This window comes from Tiliqua scincoides, chromosome 5 (genome assembly GCF_035046505.1).
Source record: "Tiliqua scincoides isolate rTilSci1 chromosome 5, rTilSci1.hap2, whole genome shotgun sequence".
Taxonomy (NCBI): Eukaryota; Metazoa; Chordata; class Lepidosauria; order Squamata; family Scincidae; genus Tiliqua; species Tiliqua scincoides.
The window spans coordinates 83,597,585-83,622,379 of NC_089825.1; the positions used below are offsets into that span (position 1 = coordinate 83,597,585).

The 24,795-nt window shown below is 45.9% G+C and overlaps 2 protein-coding genes across 3 annotated transcripts in view; one reads left to right on the forward strand and one right to left on the reverse strand.

Moving 5' to 3' along the window:
- Nucleotides 1-12,515, forward strand: part of RARA (retinoic acid receptor alpha) — a 161,281-nt gene extending 148,766 nt beyond the window's left edge. The window contains exons 5-9 of one of the 2 annotated variants that reach the window (XM_066627267.1): nt 576-736; nt 1,528-1,704; nt 1,854-2,058; nt 6,309-6,467; nt 10,087-12,514. In XM_066627267.1, the coding sequence (XP_066483364.1) occupies nt 576-736; nt 1,528-1,704; nt 1,854-2,058; nt 6,309-6,467; nt 10,087-10,301 (917 nt within the window). In that variant the 3' untranslated portion in view covers nt 10,302-12,514. Of the gene's footprint in view, nt 1-575; nt 737-1,527; nt 1,705-1,853; nt 2,059-6,308; nt 6,468-10,086 lie in introns of both variants that reach the window. The other variant, XM_066627268.1, reaches the window with a different exon arrangement.
- The window catches only part of GJD3 (gap junction protein delta 3), a 44,019-nt gene that overhangs the window by 4,833 nt on the left and 14,391 nt on the right, over nt 1-24,795 (reverse strand). The window contains exon 3 of the transcript XR_010794493.1: nt 5,736-5,858. The gene's annotated coding sequence lies outside the window, so the exon portion shown is untranslated. The remainder of the gene's footprint in view (nt 1-5,735; nt 5,859-24,795) is intronic.

Sequence of the window (24,795 nt, forward strand, 5' to 3'; positions counted from 1 at the left end):
GCATGTAGGCAACATGTAATAAGTGAGATAGGTATCTTTCCCAAAGGGAAGTAAATTTGCAGTTCACTGTTTGCAGTTTTGGCTTCAATGACAGGTAGGCAGAATCCAAAAAGCTTCAGGTCAGTGTTTTTTCTTTTCAATTGAACCAGCTCCATTTACTCTCTGAACAACAGTTTTGTGCAGCCTAACTCCTGTTGCCCTCAGTAGTTCCTTTGGGTTGAGTTAAAAAGGTATCATCAGAACCTTTTGGATTTCATGTATCTTTAATTGTGTGAGTGTTTAATTTAATTGCCTTGAGTGTTAATTTCATTGCCTTGATTTAATTTAATTTAATTAATTAATTTAATTTAATTGCCTTTAATTGCCTTGAGTGTTCTTAATTGAATAGAAAAGCGGGATATAAATCTCTAAAATAAATAAATGTCTTAATTAAACCTTTTTATAAAATGAGTTATTAATAGCAAATAATGGTTAAGAGAAAGATGGACCATTCTCCATTGAGAGGTTCTTGATTTCTTGCCTGCTCAGAAATCAGTACTCACTCTTTGCACCCCCTTCTTTGCTTGCCCTTCCAGCCGTCCGGAATGACAGGAACAAGAAGAAGAAAGATACCCCCAAGCAGGAATGTTCAGAGAGCTACATCATTACGCCAGAAGTGGAGGATCTTATTGAGAAAGTGCGGAAGGCCCATCAGGAGACCTTCCCTGCCCTCTGCCAGTTGGGCAAGTATACCACGGTAAGTGGTGTCCCAGGTGGACAAAGGGTGGTCCAGAACACACAGATATGTGGGAGGGTTTGGGAGAATTGCAGGGGGCCCAAGGATGCAATTGGTGCAGGGACTGCCAGCTGAGCAACAACAGATCCGGGGCAAGACTGTGGCTGGGGACTATGAGTACTCTACCCCTCAAATTTTGCCAGTGGTCAGATCTGCACACACATCTTATTTTGTGTAGTTCTTGCTTTGATGGACTCTAGGCAGGTTATGCAGAATACTCCACTTGCTTTTGAGACTTCAGGCACTTGCCACATATTCAAGCTTGAAAGGCCACGATAGCTAGACACTTATTTCTTCTTTGTTTTGTTTTGCTGCTGTTATAAAGTAGAAGCTGAGAGTCTCTCCTCAATTTGGCCAGAAGTTCTGTCTCATCAAGCCAAGGCCGACGTTCTTGTAACTTACGAAAGACAGCTTCCATTGCTGTTTTTGCTCTCATTTCTTAAATGCAGAAGGATGCCAGAACAAGGTTACAAACAGCTTCAGGTGGCTGAAGCTAAGTGGACCAAGTCAGAGGGAAAGACACATTCACCAAGGGTCACCAGCCAAAGCATCTTGGGACAAATTTCTTCCTACTTCTCAAGTCAAAAAAATTGACTGGACTTTTGAGTGTGAAGCAAGGCCTGCCTCCTTAGGCATTTGAGGAAGGAGATTCTGGTTGAAGCCCAAGTCCACCCCTTTTTGAGTATGTAGCAAATGCCGTGGGTCTCACTCTTTTCTTTTTCTTGTCACCCTTACCCTTCTCCCCTCCACAGAACAATAGCTCAGATCAGCGGGTCTCTCTTGACATTGACCTATGGGACAAGTTTAGTGAACTGTCCACAAAGTGCATCATCAAGACAGTTGAATTTGCCAAGCAGTTGCCGGGTTTCACCACTCTCACCATCGCTGACCAGATCACGCTTCTCAAAGCTGCCTGCCTGGATATTTTGGTACGTTTGGGTTCTTCTTCATCTTCAAAGGTCTGTTGGGGCTGAAGGAGTTTGAAAAGAGGTAGTTCTTGCCCTATTTGGAGGATGGGTGTAACCCACCTGGGTCACTGAAGAGCAAATTTATCTCATGATGCCTCTCCCGTTCCTAGATCCTGCGGATATGCACACGCTATACCCCAGAACAGGACACCATGACCTTCTCAGATGGCCTGACGCTCAACCGCACTCAGATGCACAATGCAGGCTTTGGCCCCCTCACAGACCTGGTCTTTGCCTTCGCTAACCAATTGTTGCCGCTCGAGATGGACGATGCTGAAACAGGACTCCTCAGTGCCATCTGCCTCATATGTGGAGGTGAGTGCCATTGCTGGAAGAAGGTTAGCACTAAGGGCCCAATCCTATGGGCTCCTTCTAGTGTTTTGTTAATGGAAGGTCCTCTCCACTGGTCTGCAAATGCAGCAGTGACTCACACAATGGGGCCGCCAGCACAAACAGCTGGCAACCCCATGTGCATGCCTCTGGAGCATCCAGGCACTGCTGGAGGAGTGCCTGGCACTTTGCTGGGGGTATACCCAGGCACTACTGGAGGAGGAGTTGCTGGTAGGCATGGGTAGTGTTTGGAAGAATAATGGCACTTGGAGGGAAGAACCAGGGGGACGTGTTGGGGGAGAAATGGGGTAGATCTAAGTGGCTGTAACACCTGCCAAATTTTATTGCCTATTTTATTCAGCCCCCATGCCCCTTGGCTCTCCTCAGACTTATGCCAGCTCATATAGCTGGTGTAGGTCCAAAGAGACCCATAAGCCATTGTGGGTCCTATGCAGAGGTAAGGAAACAATATTGTCCCTTACCTCTCACAGGCTTTCTGATCATGCCCCCCACCATAGCATAGGGTGTGCACCTCCATGCTATAGTGTGGAGGTGGATAGGATTGAGCTGTCAGTCACTGTGCCCATAATGCTGAAGTGGGCATTGCTCTGGTGGCTGTTCGGGCTCAATAGCTCTTGCTTTGGTCCTCGAAGGGCTGATAGACCCTTAAAGACCAGAAGGTAAGAGGGAAAGATACAAGCACAGTGGCATGGGGGCCACCTGTCTTGGATTTAAATAGCAAGGATGAGCATGTAGGATGGAGGCTTATTTCTGCAGGTGCCAAATACCTGTTCTGACATAGCGTGTGTGTATGTACATCAGGCGTTCTATGGGACCAACCATTATATTGAAATTCATTCGGAAATACTTCTAGGCTCTGTCCCCAACAATTGCCATTGGTTTGCTGGAGTTCTGTTGCAACAAGCCAGTTCTGCAAAATGCAGAAATCACATATGACTGCAAATGTGTCCCGCTCCTCCTTGCAACTCTGGCAGGTGCTTGTTTGTACTGAGATGGGAAACTTGTGTAAGGGCTGTACTGCTTCAGGCTGCAGTTGAGGCTCTGAATACTCCTCTTATTTATTTTTAATCTCTTCATACAAAAAATGGCATCAGGGAGAGGGCTAGGATCGAACTCTTCTCCATGAGATCTTTGTTTCCCTCCTTGCAGAAAATAGGAACGTTCTAGCCTATCCTTCTCCCTGGCAAGCTAGCTTTCTGTATGAGGAGACAGCATTCAGTCATGTGAATGAAGTGGTGCAGCCCGTACACAGATTTAGCACCTCAGTGTGAATTAGGCTAAGAATATACCAAGCTGGTGCTGAATTCTTGACAACCCCCTTGTCAGAGGTGAGAGCAGATGCCAGGACTCTGTTCCTAACAAACCAAGATGGCAAACCAAGACTCTACACCAGAAGTTCTCAAGCTTTACAGTCTCCAGAGCCCTTCTAAAAGAAGTCCTGGGGAGCCTTGCTGGTCACATGTGGAGTATCAAGGAGCCCCAGAATGCCAGTGCATATGTAGAGTGGCACAGCACTGAACGGATGGCACCTTCATAGGGAGTGCTCATGGAGCCCCTGAAGGGGTTTCAGGGAACCCCAGGCTTCCTAGGAGCACGCTTTGAGAAACTCTGCTCTAGAGCAATGTTCTGAATTCTCCTTTTTCACTCCATTTCCCTCTTCCAGAGGAGGAGAAGTGGTGGGAGTAGGCAGAGGTGGGCAGCTGCCTCAGTTGTCTCATGGACAGGCTCACCCTGGAAGCTGCCTTCAATACTTGCTTTAAATAAAAATGCTTTTGGAAGACACTGTTGGGGCTGGTTTATACATTCAGTGGAACTGAGTAATAAAATTGTTTCCAGACTATTCCACCATTCCAGGCTCTAGGTGTTTGAATGCTCCCTCTTAAAAACTCCCCCCCCCACACACACACACCTAGTATGTGAAGGAGAATAACATGGCCTAGCTTTTAGCCTAGTTCATGACATACTGTTTGAGTGGGGTTTTTTTCCTCTGTGGGGTAGCATGTAACACAGGCACCACCATCAGCTCAGGAAAGAAACTTTGCCCCAAGGTTCCAGAGGTGGTGGATAACATATTTAACAGCATACCGTAAGTAAAACATGGAGCTGTGCAAAAAAATATTTGTGTTTTTCCTGCCAGCTCACCCTCAACCCCTGGAAGCTACAGACCAAGTCTATCCTGGTTTCTAAGACAATGCCTGCCCTGCCAACCCAAACCACTCATTTGATTGACTTGGCCTCTCCCAAGTTAGCCTGGGTCATTGTAACTTTGGAAAAGGGCTAAGGATGCCCTGTTTGAGAGCATCCTTGCACATAAATTACAATCCTCAGGGGCAAAGACTCTTGGCGGTTAAACCAGAGAGAGTTTGTGAAGAGAGATTCCTTGAGCCTTTACCAGATATTACTCAGCTGCCTTTCAAAGTTTCCTTTGCTGTGATGTGAGCTTGAAACATCATTAAAGTCTTGGTTCTTCTGTACCAAGTAACAGGTTTTGGTCTTGCACTGCAAAGTTGTGTGTGTGTGTGCGCGCGCGCATTGCATACTCAAACCTAATGCTAGGAGAAGGGAGCGCCTCTTTAGTGTGCCACTTTCTTGCCCAATTGCACCGCCTGGTGGCAAAGCTAGGAAGTTCTGAGGGGGTGGCCTACAAGAGTTTGTGCTTATAAAAACTCTTGATCAGGGATGTCAAACTCGTTTCATACAGAGGGCTGAAGTTAGCATTCAGGGCTCCTGCTGAGGGCCGGAAGTGATGTCATTAAGCAGAAAGTGACATCATTAAGCAGCTAATGGCCAGAAGCCAGACCTTGTTCTCATATAGAAACTCATTAACTGCAAATGACAGAAGAGAAAATACGCAAATCTTGATCATATTTCAAGATTTGGGAAAGCCCAATTTTCATGTGGGCTGCTGTTTCAGCGGTAACACCTCAGCAACTGAGAGCCTGAGGGCTGGATAAAAAGCTTCTGGAGACCGCATCTGGCCCTTGGGTTGTGTGTTTGACACCCCTACTCTTGATAGACATAATAATTTCAAATAACATTTCTTCTGACTAAAGCGTTAGAGGAAGTAAGGTTCTCCATATTTGTGACAATGCTGTCATTTAACACCATGTCGTAAAAGTGTATTTTCACTGTGCAGGAAGAAATTTGAACACAGTGTATGCGATTGTCACGTGCAGCAGACAGTTATACAGTGTCTGTTTTACTGTATGCAGATGGTGTGCATCATAGATCACAGTCACAGTTTCCTTAGCAGATGTACACTATGCAAATAAACTTGTGTGATGCAGTGTTGTCACATGCAACAATCACATTTGTGCTTTTCAGAATGCTATCTAAACATACGTGATTTCAGTGCAGCAGTTTGAAGCGACACTGGGGTGTGACACAACCCTAGCTCCAAAGATAGACAGACTTATCTGTGAGGCCTAAAAGATATAAAAGCAAATGGGGGATTAAAAATCTAGCCAATTAATTTTCTTTCCACCCACAAAAGCCCTGGGATGTGCATATTTTCTATATGTTGTATTAATGATCTTATCACGCCGTTGTGGCTAAAGTGATTTCCTGGCCCTTATGTCCATGCACATACATATGAAATGAGAAAGTTGTATACAAAGACCTGCATGACTAGTTCCACTTACCCAGGGAAGATGTGGAGATCCAAAATGTTGTGCATGCCTGTCGTGCATCTGATAAAAGCACAGAACATCTCTGGGTGGGGAGTGGGGGGTGAACCAGATCCATGCTGAGTAGTGCCTTTTCATCTCAGAGACAAGGAGAGAGAGAGTGAATGAGTGAGTGATTTCTAGGAGCGTGAGGCTTCCATGTCTTGCACGGCTCCTGATCCCTTCTCCATGACTAGCTTGGAAAGTATCATACTAGAACTGGAGAGACCTGGGTTCAAATCCCTGCTCAGCTCATTCTGGGCCAGCTGCTATCTCTCAGTCTCATCTACCCTGCAGAGCTTAAGAATAAAAGGGAGTAGAGAGAATTTTGCATGCTACTCTGAGCGCCTTAGAGGAAGGCGTGATAAAAATGCAGTTCATGAACTAAAGCATTTTAAAGACTTAAGTTTCGTATGCATTTGAGCCTCATGGAAAGTACCTCCCTTTTCACACAGAATGTGGGATCTTTTAAGTGCTGTGTTTGCCCTGTGTTGTTTAGCCCTTTTTGTGCCAATTCATGCTCTGCTCTTCTACCCCCCCCCCCCCAAGATCGGCAAGATTTGGAACAGCCAGATCGAGTGGACAAGTTGCAGGAGCCACTACTGGAGGCCCTGAAAATTTACGTGAGGAAACGAAGACCTAGCAAACCGCATATGTTCCCCAAAATGCTGATGAAGATCACAGACCTGCGAAGTATCAGTGCAAAGGGTAAGCTTCAGTCTTGGAGGTGCAGAAAGGGAAAGGACCTTTTATTTCTTCCTTTTAAGCTGTTCCTTCTCTAGAACATTCCCTTGCTACATATGGAAACCCTGCCTCTAGCCCAGAAAGGAACAATTCAGGGTTTTGGGAAAAGATGGACAGAAATGGCCACACACCGCAGGCACCCGCCCATAAGTCGACCCCACAGATAAGTCGAGGGAAGGTTTTGAGCCAACAACCATGGAATTTTCTATGACCCTCGGATAAGTCGGGGATTAAACTTAGGGGGTGTCAGACTATAGTTATGTCCGATTTTATTTGAGGCCAGATCCTGAAAAATAACCCACCACTAACTGTTACCTAAGAACTGTAGTCTCTAATTTATTAAAAACATAGCAAAAGATCATAAGAAACATTTTTATTCTTTTTAAATTCTGGTCTTCATCACCTTTTTGTAAGCACTATCAGAGTAAGTGCACTGTAAACAACACACCAGTAAAACAGTGGTTCCCAACCTGGTATTCATGTACTCCCAGGGACACTCAACAGGACCTTTAGAGTACTTGGAAAATAATTGAATAATGGTAGAAAAAGGCAGGTCATGCTCCAGAATGCCTTGCAAGACAGGAATGCCTTCCAAGGACTAGCAAGGCAGGAAGGGAGGTAGCTAGTTGGCTGTGAAAGCCCCACCAATAGATAGTTTTTGGTCATCAATTCATGTATGAAACAGTGATTGAAAACATATGGAAAGTGATCAGAATTTCTCAGCACACTTCTGGTGCAAAACAGTGCAAAGGCAGAGTCTTCTGTTCTTCAAACAGATGAAAAGAGAAAATATGTGATGAATACATGAAGTCTGGGCTTTCATATGGAGGAGATGAAGGCTTGTATTATTAATTACAAACATTTTGCTAATATGAAGGGTACAATTTATGGAAATGGGCTGCCAAGGGATATGCAAGTGAAGAAGGTTGGGAACCACTGCAGGAGATCCATGAATCAAATCCACCTTTAAGGTGGACATGAGGAGAACAATGAATCAAAGACACCTTTAAGGTATCTGGTGTGTTAAACCAGAAGCTCAACATACAACCCATAACACATAACTGAGAGTGTGCAATTCAATTCACAGCAGAGAGATGAGAAATTTGCAACTCTTTTTACTCAGAAGTAGACCCACTGCTTTCCATGGGTGTTATTCTGAAGTAATGGTGCACTGAATTGTAGCCTGGGAAGGAGGGTCCCATCCTGGTGTTTCAAAAAACAGACCTGCTGTGCAAGCATTTGCCAAGCAGAACCAGGCTGCTACAGCAGAAGGAAGGAGAATAAAAGGTTAACTTTGGTTGGAATGTCCCTGGAAAGTAACTATAGCAGCTGATGAGGTGCCTGCCTGAGCTGAGCAACAGCTCAACTGAGAAAGGAAACTGTTCAGAGTGGAAAGGCTCTGCCCTCTGATTGACCTGGAGATCAGGCTAAGTGAGAATTGGAGCTTGATTACTTGGCAAAAATTTTACTATTATATGTGAGTATCTACCGTAAATTCAGCTGTAGATCAACACACATGAGTAATTCCTTTTGCCTCTGAAGGTTAATGTCAGGACAAAGTTGGGTGCATGTATTCCAAAGGATGCATCACAGTTTGGTAGTGAGAGTTAACTTACAATATACTGCAATTTCAACAGCCACCTTCCTCAAGTTTTTGTTTAAAGGTAAGGAGGGTAATTCCCCCTCCCCATGTTTTCAAAGTACCCTTCAGTTTTCCAAGTAATTACTGGAAAGATAAGATAAACCTAATTTATCTAAGATGAAATAAACCTAATTTATTTTATATAAATAAAAAGCCACCCTTCACACTAGTTCACAAATGTGTGCAGAGGGGGGAAAAAACATATGTTCTTTGTTTTAGAATGTTGCTTTGGAGAGCTAGCCTGATCTTTGTGGGGTTAGGATATGTGTCCCCCTCCTGGCATGCTTGGGAGAAGTTGCTTGGGAGGGTGTGTGTGTGTGTGTGTGATTTGTCATACTTGATTTCGATATTGGTATGACGCCCTTCACCCCATCCCACAATTATGCAGCTGCTCCCAGTCAAGCCCAGAGGTGGACAGGATATGGGTTGTTCATATAGGCCTCACATCCTAATCGCATGAAGACTGGGCAGGTTAGACAACCATGATCCGGACCAGCCCACGATGATTTTATGTGACGAGTAAGATGAAAATATTACCAATGCTGTTCACAAGGTACAGTTGACTGCCTGTGCGTCTCTTTTAAGCACCACATTTATTAACAGAACTATATAAATAAAAGTAGTACAAGCCATTCTGAATAGGTAGCATGAAATGGATTGATTGAGACAGTTATAGGGTACAAAGGACTATTGCCTTGATGTCCTGTTCATGGTCTCTTCAGGGATATGTTGTTGGCTACTGTGGAAAACAGGCTGAACTAGATGGACCTTTTCGCCTGATCCGGTAGGGCCCCTCCCACATTTAAAAGTTCAGTAAAATAGAAGCCGCATCAGGACCACAGCAGGGAATAGGAGAGCTTTAATCCTTCTGGAGTCCAAATACAGATATAAGGATGGGTTGGGATGAAACTGCTATTTAAGGGGAGGATGAGAGCGTTTTCCCTCAGATAGGAAAAGTTAAGCCTTCAGCACTGACACAGGGTTAAAGTAAAATACAATGTGGCTGAAACTGGGCAATACAGGTAATTGCCCTTTATCCAGACATCTGAAATCTAGACATTTTTGTGCAAGATTTTTTTTTAAACTTTCTGCTGTACGAATGCTCGAAGTGCTCATTCCCACATACACTGCGGGTGCAGGTATGTTCTATTCCCACATATAGTGCAGTTCTATTCTCTGCTCTGTGCATTTTGAGACATTGCTGAAAAATGTCAGAGACCAGTAAACACCCATATGGGTAACAGTGAACAGGGCAAAAGGAAGCATTCATGCAACTATTCCAAAATCCAGAAACCTTTCTGCCCCATGCAGTCTGGATAAGGGATACTCAACCTGTAATTCCTTTCTGAATCCAGAGAGTGCAATTTGTGAAACTCAACAAAATCCTTCCATTAAGGACTACCTCACACATTACACTTTTTGGTACATATTTTAAGACTGAAGTGCACACCTAAAAATGTAAAATATGAATGCAGCCAAAGTTTGAAAACACTTCATCACACTGGTACACATGCCAGAGATTTACAACTACGTATCTTGTCAAGCATACGTTCAATAGCATAGTCTGGATCTGTGATTGTGTAATGTGTGAAATAGCCCTAAATAATCTCAAAATAGGTTTCTTGGGAGTACTAGGCATCCAGTATACAATGGGAGGTGGTGGATGTCAGAGAGACCTGCATCCTCTCTAATCCAGTGATTTTCAACCTTTTTCATCTCACGGCACACTGACAAGGCATTAAAATGGTCAAGGCACACCACCAGGTTCTGGACAATTGACAAGGCACACAGTGGGGGCTCACATATTCCATTGGCCCTATTAATAAATGACCTTCCCCCAAATTCCTGTGGCACACCTGTGGACCACTCGCGGCACACCAGTGTGCCACAGCATAGTGGTTGAAAATGGCTGCTCTAACCTGTCTGTCTTGCCTCCTGAAGGTGCTGAAAGAGTGATCACGCTGAAGATGGAGATTCCTGGATCGATGCCTCCACTCATCCAGGAGATGTTGGAGAACTCTGAGGGCATGGACACTTTGGGGGCCCCAACGGGGGGCCCCTCCCGTATAGGCAGCCTAGCCCCACCTCCTGGCAGCTGCAGCCCCAGCCTCTCGCCGAGTTCCAACAGAAGCAGTCCTGCCACCCATTCGCCATGAAAGTGCTGGCCACCAGGACAAGCTGCTTGAGCCCCTCCCACACACTTTGGTCTTTTGTTCCCTGGGATGTCTGGACAAACATCTGAGGAGCAGGGGTGGGGTCAGGGTGAGGGGGAAGCAGTGGGACTGCATGCCACTGCAAGTGTTCTCCCTCCCCAGGTCGTGGTCAGGCCCGAGGGAGTGGGATCCATGTACCTTTGCATACCAGCACACTATCTTTTGTTCAACAGTTCCAGCAAAACCCCATTTTCCCTCGAGGGAAGACACGGATCATATACAGGAAGTTCTGAATTCTGCAGACAGACCCGACAAGTAGATCTGAAGGACATATGCTCAAAACTAGGAGCAAAGACTTTAAAAAAAAGTTTTTAAAAAGAGCAACCGGTTACAGAAAAATTCACCTCCTACGTGGCACGCACCTCCCCACTGTCCTCTTCACCCTGTTGTGTGCACATTCACACTTCCACAAAAGGGTTGCCTGCTTCTTGTTGCAGTGAAAATGAAGTGGTGTTTTTTTTTTTCGGTTGAGTTTGCATTTCAAATGTTTCAGGGGAAAGGGTGTAATGTTTTCTGTTTTTTTTTTTGGTTTGTTTTTTTTTTTTTAAATTGCTCAAGCCCCTTTTCATCCTCAACTTGACCACCTAAAGTTACCTCTCTCTCTCTCCTTCCCCCTACCTCCCCAACTCCTTGTCCACTCACAAATGCCTACAAATGTCACCAGCAAATAATAAAAAAGTAAAATTAGTACTTCAGGTAAAAAAAAAAATAAAGTACACATAGAGCAAGGAGGGAAGGATTCATTTAAGAAAGAAGAAATATTATATATATAAATATCTATAAATATATATATAAATACATTTTAAAAGAAAACTTTGTAAAAGTTTGGAATTTGGAGGGTTTCTAGAAAGAGGTCGGCAAGGAGAAAATCAGGAAAAAAAAGTCAATATTCTTGTATGGGGTTGGTCACAGTTTTCTTTTTAGATGTAAGATGTGGTTATGATCCAGGTCGAGTTGAGTGCTTTTAGATCCCATTTATTTCAGTGGAAGCTATTAAAGCATGTACTTAACTCTCCCGTTTTAAAATCAGGGCAAGTTTAAGGGGCTGAATTATGGCTGGATTGCATCCTTGGGTTTGTAATGGTTTTTATTGACAACAGATCTTGCTGGATCAGTTTCAGATACAAAGCTAGAATTTGGCAGTTTTCAACCTTTTCTTTTTTGGCAGCTGAAAATTTGGGAAACAAGGCAGGGCTGTGAGCTCTGTGATATATGTGTTCTTTTGAGCAGAAAGCATCCAATTTTCTGAAGGAAGGTTTTAAAACTTCCTATGCTTCATGTTTTCAATAACCCCCCCCCCCCGATCTTGATCTTCATGTTTAAATATTTTGAAAGAAGAAAAAATGAGGTTTTGTAATCCACAGAATTGTTTGGGGTGGGGTGGGGGAACAATGACTTTTTACTTTTCCTTGGTACTTCACCTTTTCCCACTTTTCTGGTTTCTGGACAGAACAGTCTTGGTGGTGTTGCACCCCTTCCCTTGTTGGGGGGATCGAAAGAGGCAGTGGTAGGGCCTCATATTAGCCCAATGAAATTCTTGATTTTCCTTCTCCCCCTCCCCACAACATCTTGCTCTCTTGCTATATTACAAACTACTTGCCATACCACATGAGTGGAGGGTGGGGGTTGGTTTTCAAGAAGAACAAGACTGAAGCCCCCTTGGGGTAATGGAACTAGTTCCAAGGTTCTTTGGATCCTGGCCAAGAAGCTTCAAAACACCCGCAAGGGATGTTCCTGATTTATCTGTAGATCTTTTTTTAAAAAAATTTTAAGACACTAAACAAAACAAAACTGTGACCAACTCTAAGCCTACATGTATTAGGATGGGGGGGGGGTGAGGGAATATCTTGGTGAGGGGGTGGGAAGGGTTCCACACAAAGTTTATTATTGAATTTTTACTTCTGTTGAGATTTTAGCGGCTTTAGAATCTAAAACCTAAGCAAAATGGGGGTGGGGGGATGTCAGCAAGAACATTTCTTTTCCAAAAGCTCCTCCCTCAGTTTGAAGGGCATGTGCTCCACACCTCTCAGATATGTATATAAAGCTGTTGTTATTTCATATAAAATGATACTGGTGAGTTTAATCCTACCGTAATTCCTGCATTGGGGCATAAGGTGGGCTGTCTGCTGTAAGCAAATTAAGTTGTCCTGCTGCGCTGGGGGTACACCTATTCATGAAGGGGAAAGCCAGTCGATGGCTACAAGGCACCCTAGCTCAGTGAGATCTGCTTGTACAGAGACCAGTCTCTCTCTCTCTCTCTCTCTCTCACTACCCAACGCTATGGACAAACAGCTTGGGAAGACCATCACCTTCATTCCCTGTTTTGAGGTTCCTAAAGAAATTCGATTGGGCGCAACTGGAAAATGGGTTACAGGTAGAGATGGATCTTGATACAACCCTACAAGGCAATTCTCATATTTCATATATACAGTATTAAGAGAGAGAATAAGTAGCACCATATATTATGGCAAACACCTGGTGCTGTTCTGCGTTTTGTTGAGAGACGTATTGGGTTGGATCCTAGTTTTAGTTAGATATGATTAAGTCCCATTGAAATCAGTGAGACTTAATTATGACCAACTTCTTTAGTCAAGACTAACTAAGCCTAAGCCATTTCTGCCCAACTGCATATATGCAACAGGGATCAAATGTGTATACCTGTGGGCTGGGCAGAAATGGGTTAACTAAGCCATTGTTGCCAGGCACCCCCTCCCCCAATGTAACTACTACTCTGCTCAACAGTGGAAAGAGTACATCACAGGGCCCAATCCTGTCCGACTCTCCAGCACTGCTACAGTTGCAATGCAGCCCTGAGATAAGGGAACAACCATCTCCTTACCTTGAGGAAGCCTCCATGGCTGCTTTTCCACTGTAGGATGAAGCACACACCCTATTGCTGTGCATCAGCAATGGAAATTTAGAGAGGATTGAGCCCCCAGTCCTGGGACACTACAGTGCAATAAGACTGATGACAGGCAGGAAAGGATAGAAGATGCTAAGTAGGCACGACAGTTATCTGTTGCTGGACAAGCTGAAATTGGCACAAGAATGTGTAGACATCTGTTTCAAGTAAATGACTCACCAGCAATGTAAAAGGACAGGACAATCCCTGCTATGTATTCAGTAGGGGAACTGCCAGTTTGGGATCCATACATCCAATGGTGCATCCTGGTCAGAAAGACTGGTTTTCACGGATAGATCTGAATTGGCTGCAACTAGCATATAAAGAGGTCTTGGGCTAATAGTGAAAAGTTTGTAGACAATAGCAACTTGTTGTCTGCCTTTGGCAGTGGAAAAGCAAATTCAACATAAGGGCTTGTTAGGAAAGGAATTGAAAGCAAAATAGAGAGTAAAGAATTATCTTAGAAAAAAGCACAAAGATAATTTTTCACCAGATATGTAATGTACACAATGTATGTCCACAAACAAGGAAGTAGATTAGATAGTTTCAATCAAAGAATTAGCTGAATTTCTGGAGCAGAGGTCTATAAGTTGCCAAAATCAAACCTCCATTGCTAGAGATAGAATATCCTCTTGATCATGCCCTATTTGTAGAATATCCTGGTACATATGGTTTGGGCTGGGCTAGAAGGATTTTAGCAAAAGAATTCTTGTATTGAGAAATTCTGCTCCATTCCTATTTTGCCTGGTGAAGGATTCTGTGTCACTCCAAGACTTGCACTACCTTTAAAAAACTCACTGAAATTGGGTCAATAAGGGATCATCTCTTTACCTGTTTAGTGTCTCTTGTTCTTTGGATTTAGTGGAGCAACCACTGCCTGATGAAGCTTGAATTCAACTACTTTGAGCCAATCAACTTAAAAGCAAGCCCTTTGAGGACTAGCTGAAGATGCTGCATGTGTTTAGCCTGGGGGCAAGAAGCCAAAGGGGGAGAGGAGAAGCTGGCATTGTTTAAATATTTAAAAGGAGACTCATAAGCAAGAGAGTGCACCATTTCTACAGTATATGCTGTTTGTTACCGAACAAGAGACATTAGGGTTGAAATGGCAGGGAATGAAATAAGGCCTTTCTAAGTTATTTGAAGTTGAAGGGCTGATTACCAATGTTCAAAACAGGTACAGTTCGTAAGTGCAATCCTGCATGGAAAAAATTATTTCTGAGGACCTTACGGAACCCCCCCAGAACATACGTTTACTGTGGCTGGAGCTATAAAAGAGTCCTCTGCAAGGTGGAAGACACTGCCTCCTTTGGAACATGATCATAGATGGTATCCTGAAAAGCTGGATTATATTTTTTATATTTTTGTATACCATCACCTCAGACATTGCAGTATGTTTAGTCCCTGGCTTCCTTCCTGTGGATCAGTAAAGGGAAGAGGTGTGTGACTATTTTGGGCTGGCAGACCTCTTGAGTATTCAAGAAATGCATTGCAGGTAGAAGTTCAATAGGTACAACTTTCATAAACATGGAGGTTATCTAGGGTAGAAGTTTCATATCTTGAGATTTCTGCCTTTCATGCAATTGCTTAAGGCACAAGTTGTCTTTGCCAGGAAGAAGGTGGCAAAAGGGGAGGGGGTTACCTTGTGTACTGTTCACAAGTGGTTTTTACATAGGATATAGAACCCCTGCTTTTATCCACAGAAATTGAGTCAAAACTTCAAAATTTATGGTGGTTTTATATGAATTTAGGGTGCTGATTCCAAAAATGGCATCAGTTTTGCCCTATCACATCTAGTTTGGGGATATGGTATAGCCTTGGTAGTGAATGGTTCAAGCAGCTTCCTTGTGCGGAAGCCACGGTGAAGGCTTCCTTATGAGGAAATTGTTTGAACCATTCTCCAAAATTAGTCATGATAGGGCAAACTGATGCCATTTTTGGAATCAGCACCCCAAACATAACCAGGAAGAAGTCTTAACTTTTAAGAGCACGAACTGTGTGTTGGCCTGTGTTATTGCTGACGTTATGGGGGTCCATCTGAAGAAGTTTTCCTTGCCAAATTTCCCTACAGTTCCTTCCCATCTAGTCTCTACCTTTCAACACCAAGTGTCACCAAGCGTTGCCTGGTTGTACCTTGCAGGTTAAATCTGTCTCCCATGTTTCTAGGCTGCCTCTGCTCTCTGTCACTTAGAAGTATGCTCTTGCTAGGAGGGAGAGAAGTCACCATTTACTCAACAGTGCACATGTATAAAACAACGAAGCACTTTGGGGCCTAGCTACATGGGATGAACATACAACATGGCTCTGTGTTTAGGGACATGAAATGGCAAAATGGGGGGGGGCACCAAAAAGACTTTTGTCCTCTATCTCAACCACAAACCTAATCCTGATTGTGTCCTCCTGATGTGCTTTGGGGATCAGTAACATTGTGTTGTTTCTGTACTGGCTGTACCTTATGTGCACACAAGGTGATTCTGCACAAAGGGATCTATTGTTTTGGTTTAATTTGTATTCATTTACACACCTGCATATTTTCATACACATTGGTCATCTTCTGCTGGTCATTTGGCAAGAGCCATGAAGGGCAGTAGAAACCAGGAGCACTGGGAATCATCCTCCCTGTGGTTTCTATTGCACTTCCCACACTAGCTTTCTCAGTCCCAAGGACAAGGTGCTTATCCGAGCCCAGCACAGAAGTGGTGGCAGGGTGTCTATATCTTATCTGAGGCAAATCTCTCTTGTGGGGGAAGCTTTGCAGTCATCAGACTAAAGATTACATGCCAGACAGGGTGGGCTCTTGGATTCTGTACACAGGCAGCCCCACAGAGGGGCAGCAGAAGAAGAGAAGCAAAGCAAGCTCAGAAAGAAGTGGGCCTTAAGAAGAAGGAGATGGCTTCATGGCGGCTGTTTCAGGCAAGGAGAGGAAAACAAAATTGCAAACAGCAGCTAATCTTGAGGGTAATTATAATTAAAGGAAGGAAACAGTCACAGTGTGTGTGTATCGGTAAAACCGAAGTAAGTTATTGCCACTAGAATTGGAGGAGATGCAATTACTTGGGGCAGTGGTTCCCAAACTGGTGTGTCGTGACCCACCAGTTTGTGTAACACTTCCCCTGTCCCTTTAAGGGGCGGGGGAAGGGAAGGGGAGGGACACGTCACTAAGGGGGGTGAGGGGGTGCTTTGCACTTCAAGAAGACAGGGCTGCAGCAGGCAGAGGCTTGGAACGTTCGCTAAAAGTGGGTGCAAAGCACTTCTGTTTTGCAGGAGGTGCTTTGCTCCTGCTTCTAGCAAACATTCCAAGCCTCGGGGTGCCCTGCGCAGGGCTCCCCGCACCTCCTGCAGTCTGCTGCAGCCCTGCCTACATAACATGAGTGCAAAGCACCCTCCCTGGCCCCCCTTAGTCCCTAGCCCCTCCCCTGCAAGAACTTAGTGAGTAAAGCTCCCTCTAATTTTGAGAACCTCTGCGCCAAGGGACCTGGAAAAGGGCCATTCCCCCTTAAGGGAAATGGCCCAGAAATGGGTGCCCTGACTGTGCAATAGTGCCATAGGGGCCGGGGGCTTTTTTTAACTCATCTGGAGGGCAGCACCAGCCTCCTGCAGAGTTGGGGGGGGGGGAATCACACCCACCCACTGTTCTCAGTGCTGCTAAGCTGCTTCTGGTTTTCACATGAAAACCAGAAGTAGCTTTTGATTGGAGATATACACTGCTTACAGCTGTGTTGTGGATATCTGAGAGGGCTGTAAGCTCCATCCCACATGCTGCAGGAGAACAATGCTGCCCTCCAGGCAAGTGGGGAAAAAAAAAAGCCCCTGGGTGCCTGCAATCATTGCAGTGCCATTTGGGCACCTGCCCTGCCCCCACAACTACTTACCATGGTCCCGAAGTCGGGGTAAGGCTTTCAAAACTGCTGACTTGAGGAGTAGGGCAGGGACAAGACTGAAGACGAAGGGGGAGATTGTGCTTGCCTTGGGAAGGAGGTATAGTTTAAGTGTTCAGATTGTCCATCTGAACCTGAACTGCCAGAGAGAGAGAGTTCACCAGGCTAATTGGATCTGGCTGTGATGAGAGGGAGCAGATGAATCTCATTAGTGTGGATCAAGAAGTTAAAGGCATATCCCTTGGGCGCCTTTATAGAGGATAGCAAATAGTCCTGTGGCACCCTAAATGTCAAACAAATGCACTGCAGCCTGAGCTTTCATAAACACAAAAGCAGGAAAACTGGTGGCAGGGATTAGATTCAAACCAGGAACCATTCAGCTGGTCCCAGTAGCTTGCTCTTGTGCTTGCCCTCACACGTGTTATGCTCAAGTGTTCTCTCTGGGCAGAGCCCAGGCTGTGTGTCATGCCAGGTGTTTCTAATTTTTGCAAGCACTTCCCATTTAAGTATCTGAAGTGATGTTTGCAATCATCCTTAGGCGCAGAACATTTGGAGCTCTTAGACCAGTGATTTTGAATCTTTTCCATCTCCGGGCACACTGACAAGGCACACCACCAGGTTTTTTTGACAAGTGACAAGGCACACCATGCTGCCAGTGGGGGGGGGGGGAGAGGTACACAGCTCCCATTGGCCCTACTACTAAATGACCTTCCCCCAAATTCCTGTGGCACACTTGTGGACCACTTGCGGCACACCAATGTGCCATGGCACAGTGGTCGAAAATGGCTGCTTTAGACAGTTGCTCTCTCACCACAGGGTTTTGCTACACGACTGCCTTGCAAACTATACATGTGCCCAAGGTAATACTGTTGTCTCTGTCTATGTGCATGTTCGCAGCATACACCAGTTTTTCATGCTAAAAACTTTTTAATGCTAAAAGGAATGCTAAGAAACAGAAGTAGTAACAGCGTTCTATTTTTTCATGTTTTTAGCCTTTTTGCAATAGTCTTTCTTCTGCTGTATTTAATTATGAAGGCCTGGTCCAAGCCGTATTGGTGGAAGGGGCAAACAGCATTTCCTCTCACTAATGGGCATGGTATAAAACTAATACAGCAACAATTTTCAGCCTTTTTCATCTTATGGCACGCTGAGTAGGTGCTAAAATTGTCAAGGCATGCCATCTGTTTTTTGACAATTGACAAGGCACACTGCATTCCAGCCAGGGGCTCACCCCCCCCCCCACGGGCCATACTAATTTATGACGCACACCCCCAAACTCCTGCAGCGCACTTGCAGTGGTACACCAACGTTCCACAACAGGGTGGTTGAAAATAACTGCACTAAAACTTGTTGAAATGAATGGGCAAAGGGCAAGAGGGCTACCCAGTGAATTCTTGCTTTTCCCCAAGGAGGCTTACACAGGAGAAGCTCCATTCTTAGTGCTTCAAACTGACCAACAAACCATGGGTAGGGCCCCTTCATCTCTGTGCACATACCATTTTATCTGCTCACAGATAATCTAGCTTGGCCCTCAGTCAAACCATATTGCCCTGTCTAGCCCAGAACCACCTACTCTGTCGAGAGCTTCGTCTCAAGAAAAGGCCCATCCCAAACTGAGACCCTTCCATTTGGAGAGGCTGCTGTTGAACCTGAGACCTTATGCAAAGCATAAGAGTCCTCTCTGTTGGCTTTTCACACAAAACTTGTGCAGTTTTTACCCACAATCTAGTTGTGTACATGCGCGCGCGCACACACACACACACACACACACACCCCTGATCAACAGGAAGCCTCAGTTCCTGCATCTATGAGGAACACCACCACCACTGCAAACCTTGCTGAACTGCAAGTACCGTGTTTCCCTGAAAATAAGACACTGTCTTATTTTTTTTGACTCAAAAAAACACACTAGGTCTTATTTTTGGGGTAGGTATATTTTTAATGTACAACAGTCTACATTTATCCATGTACAAAAATATACCATACAAAAGTGTCCCCTCAGCGCCCAGGAGGATGCCTGCCTACTCAGAAGTCAGTCCCTTTATAGTTAATGGGACTTACTCCCTGGAAGGTGCGGAGAGCCTCAGAGCTGGGTAGGCAGGGTTGCCTTGCTTACTGCTTCCTGCCTCCTGCCTCAGCCTCATCAGTGTCCTCTGCCCAAGGCAGCACAGCAGGCGCTTTCTAGGTGGTGCACACGGGAGTGCAGCATTCCTGGTCATGTTGTCCACCCGCCCCTCCCTGAGGACCCCTTCTGTCTCGCCCCCCCCCCCAGCCCTGATCACAACTAGGTCTTATTTTTGAGGTAGGTCTTATTTTTGGGGAAACACGGTAAGCAATGTGCATTTGCATGTAGGAAACAGGCACCTCACTATGTGCATGTACAATTTGCAGCAGAGTGATGTGGTGGTGGCATTCTCCTTTTTGGCCACTTGATGTCAGCAAAGAGCCTGTTGCCATCAATTTGCATGCAACAACTACAGTACTACAAAGAAACAACCCAAGACTTGATAGTGCCCCTTCCAATTCTTTTTTTAATCTAAACAACATGGCCACATTTACTCTATTCTGGACTACCATTTAGATTCCCCCCCCCTTTCATCTTGAAGTTCACACATTGAAAATAAATCACTATGCTCCCCCCCCCACCCCAATTTTATTGCACCGTATTTGCAGGGCTGAAACTCTTGACATGGCACAGATATGATGACTGGGATTGTTCCTCAGTGGCCAAAGCAGTTTCCATTCAGCCAGTTATGAGGAAAGCAAGGGACAGGTATCTGGCATTTGAACCACACGCAAGGGTTTGCTGAGAACTGGGGAAAAGGGCTGGGAGTTTGTGGCCTAGAGGTTCCAGGAGCCCAAAAGCAAGGAGGCTGAAGCTGGAAATAGCTGAAAGAGAAAGTGGGGAAGAGTTGTTTGGGGAAGCAAGAAGGGGCTGATCGGGGGAACTCTGAAGAACCCTCCACAACAGTGTTTCTCAAGCTGTGGGTCACCAGCCAATTTCAAGTGGGTCCCCATTCATTTCAATATTTTATTTTTAATATATTAGACTCGATGCTACCATGGTATGTGACTGCATTGGGGGAAATGTTACAGACCTGTACTTTTAACAAGTTACTACATATATTCTTTTAAAATTGGTGGTCAATGGGACTTACTCCTGGGTAATCGTAGGTAGGATTGCAGCCTAACATTGTCCTACTTGATGATGTCACTTCTGGTCATGTCCTTCCTTACAGACCCAGTTCACTTCACTTCCAGTGGGTCCTGACAGATTCTCATTCTAAAAAGTGGGTCCTGGTGCTAAATGTGTGAGAACCACTGCTCCGCAATAATTAGGAGGAGGAGAGGCTATTGGTGGAGAGAGGATGTAGTTCTAAGGAGGCTGGGCAAGAAACATGGCTAAAGACAGAAAAACAGTGCTTTTCAAGTGTTCAAAGCACTTCACATCTTGAAGTGCACCTCTTGCAACCACCCTATAAAGTGAGTCACTATTATTATCCCAGCTGAGGAACTGAGGCTGCAAGGGAATGTCTTGCTTAAGACCACCTAATGGGAATTCATAGAAGAGGCATGATTTGAACTAAGGATTTCAGTCCTGATTCATAGCTCTCTTTCTCTCTCTCTCTCCTTTTTCTACAGCAGCTTTCATAGTTGGTGGCCTTAAAAGCCAAGGCAGTGGGTGGTGGTGCTAAAGACAGTGTTGGCAAGACAGTTTTGGCAGGACGGAAGTGAGCAGCCAAGGGGGCCATAGCCTTACAAGCTCTAGCCCCAGACAGGGAAAGTTTGTTCCTGTTTTTATTTATTTATTTTTCACATTTTTATACCTCCCTTCCTCCAAGGGAACTCAGAGGTACATGTAGTTCCTCTCCTCCTCTCCTTGTAGCTTTTATCACATCTTGACTGATGAAAAAAATGGAGAGGTTGCCGGTAGAGTTCTGATGGCAGCCGCTGTCAGCTTGCATAGCAGGGGAAGCCACAGCATGTACAATAACAAGTAACTTCCCTTCTTTGTTCCTCTTCTCCTGCTTTGGGATCTGGTGATGTATCAAGCCCGGGGTGCCATGCGGGGCAGTTGCTGTGCTCGCCTCAGTGGGTGGGGAGAGGGCTGCTGGCCATGGGCCAAACATGGCCTTTTGGTCACCTGCTTCCTGTTGTGCAGGGGATGCGGGACCCTGACTACTGAGGTGGCTGGAAAAAGGGAACAGAAAGAAAAACAGGGAGGGATGTGGAGCCTCTTCCTGTTGTCCTTCCCCCTCTCCTCTCCAATTAACCCCTTCTTTTTTGCATCGGAATAGGAGGTGTGGGTTGCGCATGATACTCACTAGGAGGTCCTTGGCACACTGCTGTTGCTTAGCCCAACCAATCTATAACTGAAGATGCCCTTGGTTTATCAATGATTGCCAGTTCAGAATGTCGAAATAACTCTGTAGTGCCTCCTTGTGCTCCACCTTTCTCTGTCTGCCTCTTTTCCATCAATGCCACACACAATTTCTTGCCTCTGAATCATCAGTATGGGGTGGGTGGGCAGGTTCCTCATTGCTGTTTGGATGGTTCAGTCCTCCACTACATCCACCTGTCATCAGAGGCTTTCAGAGGGATTGTGGAGAAGACATCAAGAATGACTTTCCCTGGGCAATCCCCTTCCTCAGCCCCTGAGCTGTGGGCAGGGGATCCAGCAGCCCCACAAACTCCTGCCCGATGGTCCTACCGCCTCTGCTTCCAGCAGCCCAGGAGAGGCGTGTGGTAAAATGTACTACATAGCCTGCATTGTGTGGTCTGCACAATGGGCAGGGCAGGTGGTTGGCAAGGTGGGGAAAAAATGGAGGCCCCAGGAAGACTCACTGCAAATTGTCAAGTAACAGGGTGGCACTCAAGCCCGTTTCCAGCCTTCGCACACACAGTGTCCACACAAGCAGGCACGCAAATGGATTAAACTGCTGCTGCATAAAATGTGGTGGTGGACAAGGTTACCCACTGGGTTTTTTGTTTTCTTGTGGGGCACTGCCTTCTTCCCTCTTGCCCGAACGATGGCATATAAGAAAGTGAAAGACGGAGGACTAGGGGTTTGGGCCCTGGGACCTTTGTTCTTGGCGACCTTTGTCTCCTATAACTTTGGCACCTGGGCAAAATGGAGGCAGAGGCCGCAGGAAGGGGGAGCCTTTGCATCTGTATGGGCCCAATTCGGAGACATTTGGGAAAAGACGACCTGGGGACAGAAATGGTGGGTGAAAGAAGAGACGGGATACGTACTCACTCAGGCGATAAAACGATCTTTGCAGGAGTACATGAGGGAGGTGGTGACTCTGATGAAGGAGATGGGGCTCTCGGCCAAGCCTTATAAAACCAGCGGGCTGGAAGGGAAACAACTCAAGCGTTACGTGTATGAAACGACAGTACAGGAGTTTATCATGAGGCCTCACCAAGAGAAACAGCAAAGTAAGACGCACCGTTCTGCGTACCTCTTGCAGGAGGAGGTGGTGCACAGTGACTTTAGCAAGAAGAGAATTCCCTTTAGTTTATGGGAATTAAGGTGGAGGGCTTTCCATCAGGTCCTCAGGGTGGGAGTGGCAAACCCATGGTTGCAAAAAGATCAGAAGAGGTGCAAGAGGCCAACCTGTTCGGGGTCAGGACCCTCTAGATTGGTAGGCGCCCCACTGCTGATAGAAACTGTAGCCCATTTCGTCCAAGCGTGTACACCGGCAAAGGAGTTGTGGAGGGGGCGTAGCGAGGGCCTTTAAGTGGCCCAACAGGCCTGGGAGATTATTGTCTCTGGGAAGGAGCCAGCGGGAGGTATGAGGGGACCCAAGAGAACGAGTAATGCGGGACAACGGAGGGAAGGAGACGATAGATGGGAGGTGCCGTGGTCTACGGTAAGATTGATAAATCTGTATGTCCTTTTTGTGCTGGGCATCCAAAGGGGCAAAGAAATAAAGGAGAAAAAGTCCACCAATATGCAGGGATGGGTCTGCTTTGTGGTCTCCAGAGTATATGGCGTCGTGGCTTACGAAAGGGTGAGAACTGGTAGAGACAGGCGGAAAAAATGGTGGGAGTGGTTAGATGGGGTGAATCCACCTATAACGTGATGTGTCTGCATTCTAGTTAAACAGTGGATGTAATGTGACTGGTTGAAAATGTAAAATGTGATTTCTTGCCTTTGTATTATTTATTGTAGTATGAAACTTTTTAAATAAAAATTATATTTCTCACAAACTCCTGCTGAAACTCAGGAGTGGCTCCACAGGGGAGCTGCTGGATTCAGAGCTTGGCAGCTACAGGGTCTGCTCTGAAGAACTGGGTGAAACTGCAGACTCAGAGATGCTGGAATGGGCTGGGCTGATCTCCGAGGATTCCAAAGAGCTGAGAAATTTGAAGTCAGCTTCGCTGGTTGCATTTAAGGAAGAGGAGAGACTGGTGTAATTGTAGAAGGTGGCACTGTTGTAGCCAGAGGGCTGTCTACCAGATAGGGGTTGCTCCCCAGGTGCTCTGTGGACCCCACATTTTCTTCCCAGTCTACCTAAAGATAATGATCAGGAGTGGTTCAGGACTTTGACATGGAAGATCCACACTCCAATCCACACTGCCCAGACATGCAGCTTCCTGGGTGACCTTGGGCCAGTCACTCTCAGCCTTGCCCACCTTGCAGGGTTGTTGTGAGAACCAAAGGAGGGGAGGACCCACGTACACTGCTCTGAGCTCCTTGGAGGAAGGATATTTTTAAAAGTGTAAAATATTTAATTCAGGGCCCAAACCTATCCAACTTTCCAGTACCAGTACAGTCCTCTGCGATTCCCCTCCCCACCGCCACAGTATGGCTGCATCAGACTCTGCGAGAGCTGCATTGACATAGGAGAGGCAGGCAGTGTGTGTGTGGGGGGGTCTGTGCTGAGATCTAGAGGCCTGGAAAGAGGGGCACAAAGGCCAGAGCTCTTCGCTGCAGGCGTTCCTGGGCAACTGGCATGCAAAGATAGACTGCCTCTGCAGCTGGAGGTTCTGTTGAGCTGTCTGGCAGCCCACTCCTATGCATGCCTACTCAGAAATAAGTCCCATTAGTGTCAATGGGGCTTACTCACAGGAAAGTGTGGCTAGGATAGGGCTGTCAGGCTGCAGTCCAACTGCAGCCAACACCCTTGTTTGTCTCCTTTAGACCCCACAGGAGGAGCTAGAGCCAAGAGATCGGGTGGAGATGCCTCCAGCCAGTGGGGGGTCTGCACAGGTGGTGTGGGGGTCTAAAGGAGACAAGCAGGGGGAGTTGGCTGCCAAAAGAGAGGTGTGTTTGGGCTGCCAGAATTCAAAGGGCTCCTGTCTTAGCCATGGAAATGCCCAAAACCATTTTGAACCACTGTCCGCCACTGGGGTCCACCTTGCACTTTACAGTCGGAAGGAAGCTACCTACTTTACTCGGCAGGAAGCGACCTCCTTTGCATGGACCCTACACTGGGCCCTTCCCATCTCCATACTCTCTGGTCCAGCTATGCAAAGCCCTGTTCCCCCCCCCCCCCCCATAGCAGCAAGGATCCCCCCAGGAGCATTTGGCAGCAGTTCCATCCAGGCCGGGCTCAAGAGGTTGGCTCTCCCCTCTGAAGCCCTAAACCTCTTGGGGGGGGGGGCAACAAGGGCAGGGCCTAGGAGAGGGGGGTAAAGGGAGTAATTTGTACCC